This window comes from Haliotis rufescens, unplaced genomic scaffold, assembly GCF_023055435.1.
Source record: "Haliotis rufescens isolate VD_foot unplaced genomic scaffold, xgHalRufe1.0.p SCAF_17, whole genome shotgun sequence".
NCBI lineage: Eukaryota > Metazoa > Mollusca > Gastropoda > Lepetellida > Haliotidae > Haliotis > Haliotis rufescens.
The window spans coordinates 32,765,518-32,778,073 of record NW_025963857.1 but is presented as its reverse complement, the minus strand read 5'-3'; the positions used below and the strand labels follow the sequence as shown (position 1 = coordinate 32,778,073).

The 12,556-nt window shown below is 40.4% G+C and overlaps 1 protein-coding gene across 1 annotated transcript in view; it reads right to left on the bottom strand.

The window, feature by feature from the left end:
• Positions 1-9,930: 9,930 nt before the first annotated feature.
• LOC124142570 (TBC1 domain family member 31-like) overlaps positions 9,931-12,556 on the bottom strand; it is a 34,222-nt gene continuing 31,596 nt past the window's right edge. The window contains exon 24 of the mRNA XM_046511130.2: positions 9,931-11,222. Within this exon, the coding sequence (XP_046367086.2) occupies positions 11,089-11,222 (134 nt within the window). The 3' untranslated portion in view covers positions 9,931-11,088. The remainder of the gene's footprint in view (positions 11,223-12,556) is intronic.

Here is a 12,556-nt window from a genome sequence, read left to right as displayed (position 1 = left end):
CAGGGGCGGTCTATGTACATACCTAAAGATCCCTCCGAATGGCCTAATATACTAGTATATATATTTAAAAAATGTTTATCCAGCATTAGAGTAAAAGATATGAAAAACTTGTCCAATTCATCAATGCCATATTTAGAAATGTTGAAGCTGTTCGAAAACGTGTATGAGATTCTTGTTACTTAATAAATTCTGTCATATTTCATTGTAACATTTGATCACTGTATGTATTTGCACAATTCTCCTGTCATCTTGGGGGCGGTCGGGTAGCCTAGTGGTTAAAGCGTTCGCTCGTCACGCCGAAGACCCGGGTTCGAATCCCGACATGGGTACAATGTGTGAAGCCCATTTCTGGTGTCTCCCGCCGTGATATTGCTGGAATATTGCTAAAAGCGGCGTAAAACCATACTCACTCACTCACTCCTGTCATCTTGATACTGATATTTTTATTAAATTATGAATTTATATTATAATGTATCTCATGTGCCACCGTTTGAATTTAAACTGAACTGAACTGAACTGAAATGATTGTAAGCAACGATCTACGCCTTCGAATTCTGGGTACGATGACACACAATCAACCAAGTCACCGAGCCCCCACCACCCGATCAATGTGATCGCCTCTTACACGACCAGCGTATGTGGCTGGGGACCTTTTTCGCAACTTTGGTCACCACGGGGTTAAATGCAGCGGAGGTAGATCTGTAATGCTTTTGACTCTCGACGTGCATACTAAATGTTATTGAAGAACAGACTTTATAATCAGGCCCTGGTATGATATTTTTCCTTTTAACAGACTGATGAGGACAATTGCCTACATATGCTATCTCTATCTTTGTATCATATATTTCGCAAGGGAAAAGTTCGTTTGTGAACTTATATTATGATTTTGTTACTAGAACGGCATATATAAAGGAGTGCTCATTGGAACATTTACGCCTTAATTTGAACATGATGTACTATACTCAACAACAAAAGTTCCTGTGACACCAATATTTTAGTGTATTTTCCAAACAAGTAAAGTTTGGTTTTCAATATTGTAGTACATGTATGGAATTAAGTCACAAAAACGCAACTGCTACAGAAAAGCATGCATTCCATGCAAAAGTTGACTTTTATGCAAGCCCCATGCATTTCACTACCCATGAATGGGTATAAAAACATGTGCGTTAACGGGATTCCATATGCATTGTTTAGTATCGTGCTGACAGCAACCACTCAGAAAAACAACCAAATGACGCAATTATTCAACATTACAAAATGCCACGCCTGTCCGAAAATGAGCGTCTGCGAGCCATTGGTATTGTCATAAGGTTAAAAATGCATCTCACAAATAAAACCGTTATAGCTGCAATGAGGAGTTGCATTAGATATAGTTTGTGACAGAGAACCTTTAGTTCGAAAGGAATCAATAGATAAAAGACATTTCATATTTATCACAAGTGTATTCTTGACATTTCATATTTGTCATTGGATTGGTTCCATGTTATCGTCCATAAGTTAATGAAAAAAGGAGAGAATTTCAAGATATATTTCATTTGGAGCATCCGGGGCGAGTCACAAAATCAATAGAGAGATGAGCAATCTGGCACGTAGGCTGCTGTATTTTTCCGATTACGACACACACGAGTTCATGGTCAGATCTAACTTTTAACGAATAAAAATGAGGTATTATGACATGTGACAAAGACAGGCCAGAAGACTATAAAATGATATCTTCAACATTAGGAGAGGAGAGCGCGGTTTGCAATCGATCGAGTCGAATCCCGATCGTTGTAAGTTTTCACCACTTAGTGACGAGTCTGGCCGGTCTGATCCTGTCCTGCATTGATAGATGGGCTGAGAGTAAGTAAAACTATGTGAGTATACAGCTGGTGTTGCGTTTTTTTTATTATGCGAGTATGAATGCTGATAGAGACAACTTGGAGTAAGCGTCGTTAGACAAATCACGCCTTGACGGAGCCGAGCCGCGGCGGACAAGGCGAGGGGCAAAGTCATGGCGTAATTGACCATGATGACCAGGAACGGCAATACATTTAGTAACTGTAGTAGGGTCGCACTGGACGCCCGAAAGCAGTTACGATACTGCTACAAACGTGTAATGGCTGACCCTTTCCCATGTTAAAGCATATTGAGAAAATCTTACCTTGTACTTACTTACCTTTTGTAAAACTTAAGACATTAATACATTAATACAACATATATCCCCGTGTTATGAGTTTTCGGACGCTGAATAACATTCATATTTTTTTTACATGAACAACTGTGAAACACATCATTCATTTATAAAAGACAACGTTATCACAAAAACAAGCCATGATCGGAGTATTTACAATTTCTGTGTGATGCCACACCCCTCGTTATAGTGCAAGTATTCGTGATAGAAAACGTATGATGTCCGGAAACTTAAGATCAGACAATAATAGTATTGTGTTATGAATAATAATAAAGGCATGTTTGGTGCTGAAAGCTCTGATAAAAAAAAAAGGACAATCCGCGACGGTTTTTCTGAGTACTTTTAAATCTTTGATTATATTTTTACGCGGAAGATGATTTTTCCGAGGGCTACTGTTTTAAAAAACCGCGGAGATTTCACAGTATAACAATGTATACCGTACAATTAAATCGTACGAACCAAATTCAACACTTTTAAGTAATAATGATATAGCTTTCATCCTCTGTGCAATTCTCTGATGGCTAATCTGCTATGCGCACGAGAGCAGACAGACAGATGATTTATTAAAGTCTCACCTCGTTTGCTACAAATACTTAAATATTTACAAGGTATAACAATATGAAGGTGTAGCACGAGCCACTCTAAGCAGAGTTATGAGAGACTAAAATTATTGGGTAAAAGCGTATGACATATAAATACATAAAAAAGATCCTAAAAACCGTAATAAAACTCATCGTAATCATTTGTATAAAGCCCGTGTTCGTTCTAATATGTTTGTAGATCTCTTACCGCAATTATAGTGCATAGGTGGTGAAGTAGGCTGCTCAGATGCGACAGCTTTAAAATAAGATATTGACGGACTATCCCTGATTCCTGATGATGGATAATTCCATTGGCCTAATGTATCTATAATATAAGACCTTTTAAACGTAGATGTCCGTGCAAATGGAACTACAAAATCATGTCGGTTTCTGAAATTATAGTTGACGTTCTGTGACACAGCTGGTGGTAAAAGATCAGTTACATATGAAGGACATTGCTTATTTATTATTTTATACATAGTTACAAGTTTGTTGACGTTTCTTCTATACGCTTATATATACTGAGTCAAATTAAAAACTTCACATTTTTAAGTAATCCCATATATGATATACAACGGACAAATGTATCAGAGAAGGTAATTTTAATCATTAATGTCCAAAGAAGGATTTTACTTAACGGTGGTAACCATAATTTGTTCCAAGCACCTACGGTATTCGGTAATAACATCAACAGTTTAAATCATAAGTCCCAAGCACGAGAATCTGATGGCACACAAGTTCAGTAGCGTGTATGGCCACCATGTGCGTTGACAACTGCCACACAACGCCTCCGCATGGACCTTGTGATGCTTGTGAACACATGATTGGGAAGACGACGCCATTGTTGCTGCAAAATGGTGCCAAGATCTTGCAAATCTGGAGAGTGCGCAGACTTCTGCCAAGAGCATCCCAGACGTGTTCGATGGGATTGAGGTCGGGAGACCTTAACGGCCAGTCCATGACGTTGACTCCCGCATTCTGAAGGAAATTCCTTGTCAAAATGGCTGTGTCTGGCATTGTCGTGTTGGAAGATCAAACCGGGTCCATGTGCTGCCATAAAAGGCAGAAGTTCTGGTGCCAGTACCTGGTCGCTGTAAGCAGCAGCGTTGAGGTTACCACGGATGACAAGAAGCCTGGAACGTGCATTGCCACAGAAAGCACCCCACACCATGACCTTTCCGCCTCGAAATCTGTCAACTTCCTGTACACAACACTGGGCGTAACGTTCATGACGGCGCCTCCACACCCTCACCCTACCATCAGCAAATCGAAGATTAAATCGGGATTCATCACTGAAGACGACTTGATTCCAATTCCTCTGAGTCCATCGTAAGTGTCGCTGTGCCCACAACTGACGTTGACGTATGTGTAATTGAGTCAGAAACGGCCCGCAGTATTGCCGTCGTGCTTGAAGATGAGCAGTTCTCAGACGGTTTCGAACAGTTTGCGCAATCAGTCTACCCCTAAACAGTTCATTTCTGGTTGATGTAGCCGTCAAAAATCGGTTACGGAGGTGACGTAAGACAATCTGACGATCCTCTGCATGTGACGTCACATGTGGTCGACCTGGCCGAGGGCGATCAGCGGTGGTACCCGTTTGCTGTAGACGCGTCTGTAAATCATAAACAGTCCGTCGACAACAACCCATCGTCCTTGCGACTTCAGCTACGGACGTTCCCGTCTGCAGCATGCCGATGGCACGTTCACGTTGCACATTTGAAAAGCGTGGCATGACAAATGGCCGTAAAGACTTTTGTTTTCTTGTGTTTTTCTTTTTTTGTTAATGACTGCTAACAAGTATGGCTGAAAACACGTGCGGTATTATGGCAACGTGACCAGTTGCACGTGAAAAACCACTTTTGCCACTATAGTGCTGTGCACAAGATTTTGATCGATTCAACTGCACAAAAACGGGTGTTATCTGAAGACAATACGTGGCCATTACTGTTTAAATACTAGTACACAATAAGGGCCCACAATGATAACTGGTCAAAATGTTAACATTTTAGGATTGTGAAGTTTTTAATTTGGTTCAGTATATATGTATCCTCGTCACACACACCAAGAACAAGTACACTATTTTGAATATTACTAATATTACATGAATGCTACTGAGCAGTCAGTGAGAGTTTACATCTTTGCGCTTAATCAGCAACATTAAGCCTTTAAGTATATTACAACTTTGTACGTTAACTTTCCAGAAATACCATAGAATGGTGACAGAGATGAACTTCTATCCCAAGAGATGTGTCTTTGACTAAAATCTGCTGTACATGTGTTATTTTGATGTCAAGTGATAGCCTTCACCTGGTAGGAATTCATATTTGTATTATTTCAATTTTTCTTTTCATAAATATCACTCTGAATTTTGGGTTTTGAAATAGCATGTCGCAGAAATAACTCCTGTTGGACCCTTAGACTTGCAAGAATACTCCAATCATTGGCCGAAACATGCCTCATTTGTGCTTCTTGCTTTGTCAGACCATACCCATACTTTTGAATTTCTCAAAAGCTTTAAAAGGGTTAAAGCTATTTTTGGAAGTATAAATGGGTTGATTGGTGACTACCACAGAAGTAGCAAATGGAGTTATGTCCGATGAAATTCTCTGTTTTGACTTGTGCCATACGTTTCCGTGTTTTTCGGGTTTAACAACTAACTTGCCTTTGCATGTGTTTGTTCCACTGGTGGTGCAGAATACCCTCACCTTTTTGCAATTTATTATTGTCCTGTTATCCTCACTGTTTGATAGTAGTTTGTACACGTAGGTATGTATGTCATCTTAATATATATCACTTGTGCAATCCCTCTTTTTGGGGTGTACTACAAACATAAATCGAAGTTTCTTTTGAGCTAGCATGAATATAATAAAATACTTAGCAAGTCTATGCTTATCATTACCTCTACTCCTACCAAAGGCTCTAATTGTGGCTAATTGTTAAATATTCTTCACGAATACTGTAAATCATGAAACGTGTAACCAAATTAATGCGAGTTTAGACCGCTGGCTCGACTGACATCCAGTTTCTGAAATGAACATATTTTACAAAAATAAAAACTTGTTTAATTATATTAATAAAATATATAGCTGCAGTAATCTAGTCTTGCCAACTATGATTGACTTGCATCGGCTGTATTGGATATATTTGTTTCAGGAACTGTATGACAGGCCTAAAATGCGTCCAAAAGTTATGCGAAAAACTTTGCTTTTGACCTGTAAAAGCTAACCAGCAAACGAAAACACCAAGACTGTCGACTTGGAATTCTATGATGTAGTTTTGGTGGCAGTTCGATCGAAACTACCATTTGCTATACTCAAAAACTTGACTTCAACTGTTGACCTAACTTCTATTAAATCAAAAGCAGGAAAATTTATCCTCATCTTTCAGGAAATAAAACATGAAAGACTTTGACATCTTGAGTTTTGCTGATTTCATACTGAATTCACTACAAAGGATAACTTTATGACGGGTGGTGGGGTCATATGAGCTTTGGTGGCAAAGGTATCAACATATGTGAGAAGAAAGAAACGTGAACCCAATATTTCAAATGTTGGAAAAAAGGAGAAAAACAGTACAGTCACGGTCCAGTGACCGTAACGTTTCCCTCTCGCTTAATTGTCTGGCTTCCGTCACCATCCGGCAAAGTCCGGTGGTCGTCGTTGTCCAGTGTCTTTACATTCATTGTTAGAGAATTGGTGCCCCGTAAATTTGGTGTCCTCCCATCTGTCAGACATCCCACTTGTTAGACACTTTTAGTAATGGTTGATTCATTACTAATACCATGCCTGTTACCTACGGTTTAAGTGGACTTTCTTCACCCATTTGTCAGCCAGTAAGGAGTAAGGAAAGAACACCAAAAAGGGTAAACTCATATGTTTATTTACAATACTAACAATTCAAATGACATGAGTCATATCAACAAAATTAAATCAATGTCAGCACTAAAACACGCATATCAAGTATGCAATGTATTAATTTGATATATTTATCTTATACATGTTTGCTACCTTGAGGAAGCGTATTAAGGGCCACGGTCTAAGAAAATGTATCATCTACGTAGATGAAAGTAACATCGACGTCGCGATCGATGAAACTATAATCTACGTAGATGATGCTTGGCTGACTTTTATATGCCAATTAAAGTAGGTTGGTGGCAATATAACCTACATAATAAAATAATATGCACTTTATGTGGTTTAAAAGACATCGGTGACGAATACGAATATTTGTGTTTTTGTTTTCTACGTCTAATAAAACAAGACGTAGATTGTTGACTTATGTCTTCATTAACCAAAGTTCTGTTCTGTTAGAGCGCCTCACTTCTAATTGACGTATTTATCATATATATAATGGCAGCATTGAAAACGCACCAGCAATAAATCTTGAAATATTACAAAAACAACTTGAGCATTGACCGATTTTGATTAGAACAGACATAGACGGATTATTAAGAAAGACGACAAAGGAAACAGGAATACCACACAGTAATTACAATTACGTCATCAGTGTAAGGAAGACACATAGGGTTAAAATGAAAAGTCAATATCTGGTATGTCCGCCATTGACAGCAACACAGGCCATGCAACGTCTTCTCATTGATCGAATAAGTCTGCGAATAGTGTTCTGGGGCATTCCACTCTTGACGTAGTGTATCTTCAAGTTCTCACAGGTTCTGTACTTGCGGACGACGTGAAAGGCGTTGACCCAGGTAATCCCATAGATGTCGAATTGGCGATAGATCGGGTGACAGGGCTGGCCATGGAAGCAGAAGCACATTATTGTTCGCTAGGTACTGTGTTGAAACACGTGCTGTGTGCGCTCTTGCATTATCTTGCTGGGAGGTGTGCATATCCTGGTGCTGATGAAAGAATGGGGTGACGTGATTTGCCAAGATGTTATTCCTGTAGTAAAGGGCATTAACTCTTCCACGACAAACATGGAGCTCTGTTCGATGGTTATGACTGATGCCGCCCCACACCATGACACTCCCTCCCCCCCATCGATCTGTCTGTACAACGCAGTCATTGTGGTAACGTTCTCCACGTCGACGCCACACTCGCAGTCGACCGTCAGCATTCCGTAAATGAAAACGGGACTAATCAAAGAACAGCACACCATGCCACTGCCGCAATCTCCAATGACGATGCCTTTTGGCCCAACGCAGACGTTCATTTCGATGTCGATCAGTGAGTATGGGTCCAACATATGGACGTCGAGCACGTAGCCCTGCTGAGCGGAGACGTCGACGTACGGTGTCAGCACTGATCAATTCCGTCGGCCTTGTACGGTTGCTGCAGTCCTGGTAGCCGGAAGGGTACGATCACGAAGATGCCGACGAACAATATGGCAATCCTGACGTGGTGTAGTTACACGACGTTGACCCGGACGTGGTCGATCTCTGGTGGTTCTTGTCTGCTGGTATCTGCTCAGTAGCCTGAGGACTGTTGAATGATGGCATTGAAACCGTTGTGCAACGACTCTACTTGACGTACCTACTTGAAGCATGCCAAAGGCACGTTCACGTTCCTCTGCTGTTAATCTTGGCATTTCTTGTGTCAGTACCCTTTACGTCTGCAGCAACAAGTGATGTGGCTTTTAAAAGGCTGTCTTTTATAGCCCTATTCTGCATGCTTCCCGTGAAACAAAACACGTTTTCCATGATGTGCACGCAATTTGTTGCGTTTTGGCGATTTCGCTCACAAAAAGTTTAGGAATGTGTTCAGCGGAAGTGCTGAATTCAACCGTTCTACGCATGTTCTGCTGTTTTTTTACTAAAAATATACCTGCTTGCTTCTTAGAAGAGTAATCCAGAGGGCTAGTGCAAATCCTATTTTACAACTCCTGTTTGTAGCTAGTTCTGCTATAGAGTCGGAAAACAGAAATATACACAATAACGACAGCGCCAATACATGTATATGTGTGTCTTTCCAAATGAATGTAAAAAATTAAGCCACGCCCACCGAGGCGGACAACTTTTATTTCTACAGAATGTCGGGGAATCCCACTATCACAGTAGAGGGAATTCCTTTTCTTCGCACGTGTATCGTCATGCACAGGACATTAAGCGAAATTCATGCATATTCATTATCCAAACAACTGACCATGTCATTTGAAACAGCCGCCTTCTCCCGAACTTATTTGTTCCGGGTCGTTACCGTCTGACTGTTGCAGTTCTTCTCGCCTCTTGCCTTGATTGACAGGTCCTATGAACTTTGTTTTTATCATACTCTCCGTTGATTGGCTACTGACTTTGTAGGCGTGTCATATGATGTGCATAAATTAAACAGTCACCTGATTCATGTCACGCCACAGTATGTATTCCTACACCCGGAATGCTTATAAATCTCGATCCACGCAATTGGGATCGATGACATGCATGAACCAAGTCAGCGAGCCTGACCACCTGATCCCGTTGGTTGCCTCTTACGACAAGCATAGTGGCCTTTTACACCAAGCATGGGTTGCTGAAGACCTATTCTACCCTGGATCTTCGCAGGCCGGTTCCCTGTGTAGGCTGCACTTGCGCTACAGTGTAGCACCAGACCAGCTTACCCAGGGCTCCAGGCTGATACCACCAACACCCCTATTTTCAGACACCATACATGTTAACTGCCTGGTATAAAGTGCACACCAACTCTTTACTGGATTATGGTCCATGTGTTCATGCTATCCACCAAGTCACAGTATGACCACCCGATCCTTAAAGTTGCCTCTTTTGATCAGCATAGGTTTGGGACAAGTCTCACCCGAAATGGATACAGAGAGGAGAGGCATTGTCCTGATTGTAGGAATCACATGGATGTTAAATTAAAGTTAAATGTTTTTCTCTTGCGCGAAAGTATACACCTTATGAGCAATCCTACTTTAAATAGCTGCCAGTTTGATGATGTAAAATCAAAGGTGCAATATCAGATTTGCTATTTTTTTCTATGAATCAAATGGTTTGAAACATACTTATATAAATGTATTTTATCATCCTTTTCTTATCCCAATAAATCACATTTTCTTGGCTCATTTTTATCATGAAGCTGGATATTTTGTTCCAGAATAACATCCGCCCCAATGATGATAGATGGTTTCAAGAGAAATCTTTTCAGCTCTGATATAGATCATAGTCTGTCAAGCCTTGTCAGCTGGTATGTTGATTTTTTAGACACAATCAGTATCAACACCATGAAGAGATAAAAGTTCTTTATTTACAATATAAAAATATCATTAATAGCAAAATCAGATCCATTTTTATACATAAATACAATCATAATTTAATACATGATATACACAACATACATATGTGCAAGTCATTTTTGCCAGATATATATTTGTACATAACTGCTGGTCCAGACACAACAAGCTACAGCTTCTGTTGACAGCTTCAACATTCATTACTCTTCTCCCATCTCTGTACTTGCTTATTCTAATAACATATTAACATATAACATATAACACAAATGACCAGTCCCATAAAAATCACATCTTTTACTCTGATATAATACCTCTCTGCATAAAGATTTGAAACCAACCTATAGGATATGAATTTTCTTTTGTAAAAATCAAAATTTCCAAATCAAAGTGGTAAAGAAATGAAGCCAGTTTCTTTTAGAAAACTTACTTCTGATAGGCTGAAAAATCCACACAACCTTCATTTAGATTAGGTGGTCAAAGTCCATCCACACTTCACCTGACATAACCTTCTATTGAAGGTATTGTATCAAGAGTAAAGATCTGATTTTGATGAGATTGGCAAATGACAAGTTTATGGTACATAAACCCATTTGGCAAATCCATATCAGATGAAGATGTTTTGGGATAACAAGCTTCACAGACTACACTCATTAGAAGACCTACACAAAAATAACACCTCTCGGCACATTTGGTTATTTTCCTGTTCCACATCAAGCTAAAGTTATATAGGGATACAAAAAGAATACTCTAATAAAAATCAATAAGATCTGCAAACTATGTGGCAAACACATTCAGGTTTTCCCCATCAGAAATTTATCATGCAACCTGATCAAGTAAGTCTTCTAACATGACTTAATAAGAAAACTTAAAGAGTTGTGTTAAGATGACACACAGAACCCCATCTGTTACTCTTGATTAACAAGTAGTTTCCATGGGCAATCTTTGCGATCACCCTTGAGATATTTTATGCATCCTTGATGATTAATGCAGTGAATAAGTATCTCTACTTTTGTTTTCAGTACCAGAACTACCAGAAGATGTTTCAAAGTTTATGAATCTTATAAAAAGTCTAGTTGGTGATGTGAAACAGGGCAATAAGCAAATCAACTACATGATGATGCCAGGCAAAATTCAGTGTCTACATCAGGTGTCTCAATCTCCTTCTTGGACCCTTGGGGGTTTCTTGCCTCTGCTTTCCGTGGCTAGTCTTTGTCTTAACTGACGGACACCATTCAATAAAGCTATTTCTTGGTCATCAAATGTCCTGCGACTACGTTCAAATGAGACTGAAAAAAGAGAGCAGTTTTCAAAATTAAACAAGAAAGTCAAGGAGGATAGGATATAGGTATATAAGTATATAAATATACAATTTAATGTAAAATTTACAACTTTCAAAACTGATCCTATCTCCCACTATGCATTTATCCCACAGTTGGATGATGGGGAGCAGATACCCTAGCCTTCCTCGAGCACCCAAAGCTGAGCTGATGCAAGTCACTTGGTGGACAAGTCGCCTGCCTTGGCAGACTACCCGACACGGTGCACTTGGAGGAAAACTTGGATCCCTGCTGTCCTTGACAGCCTCGTCTTCAGTCACGAAAGGAACTCGATTTCCCACTCCGGATTTCATGGAGGTCCTGCCGGGCAGGAACAAACTGTGGATGCCGTTGTTCTCTCTTCTGCTCCTCCAGATGCTGTCTCTGCAGTCCAAGGAGATTGACACCTTGAAATGGGTGTCATACCCATACATGTGACATACTGTGCGATATCTTGAATCAGGTTCGTGAAGAGAGACTGAGGTGACCTGGGATGCTGGTACAGGCACGCCTTAAAGGACGTTGAAGATTGTCCCACCGGAGAGATGTTGAAGAGACATGATCGATCCGGCATGATGTGAGAGAAGGTCCAAGATGGTGGTGATCTTATCCTGAATCATCACAACAGATCCTCTAATAAAAGCCTCGTCAGGAGATTAAGCATGGGACATCAAAGTAGGGTCCCAAGAGGGTCGATCCTCCAATCATAGATCGTGAGTGTGTCGATCTCGAGTTTCACAATCCTCAGACCGAGCAATCCTTAGAGCGCAAATCCTGTGATCAACTTTTCTTGGAACAACTACCCTTGGTAGAAGAGAGAGATCAATTTTTGCTCCATTGATCATAAGTAGAAGATGAACCTGTTTGACCAGTCCCAGGTGAAGCCTTATTTGTCACTATCGATAGAGGAACGCCAGTATCTTTGGACGAAGGGAAGCAATCGCCACTAAAAGGAACATCACACGAAGAAGCTGGAGACGAAAGACGACTGGTTGCTGATGATCAAGGAGCGCTAAGAGGGTCGACAGGAGGTGTAGTTGAAGCAGACTTTGACGAATTGACAGAAGGGAGAACCTTGCAAATGTTCGATGAAGATGTAGATTTCGAGCACCAGTCAATTTCCCGTCTATGGCACTTGCTTAGATAAATGTTGAAGGATTCACCCGTGAGATGGGCACACTGGGAACATTGCTTGACACTACTACAATGGCCACGACTGTCACATGCTACGTCGTGAGGGTCTTAGTGGAGAAGGTATGTCTACACTCAAGACAGGCTGGGCGAAAATTTTATGTTCAGTACTC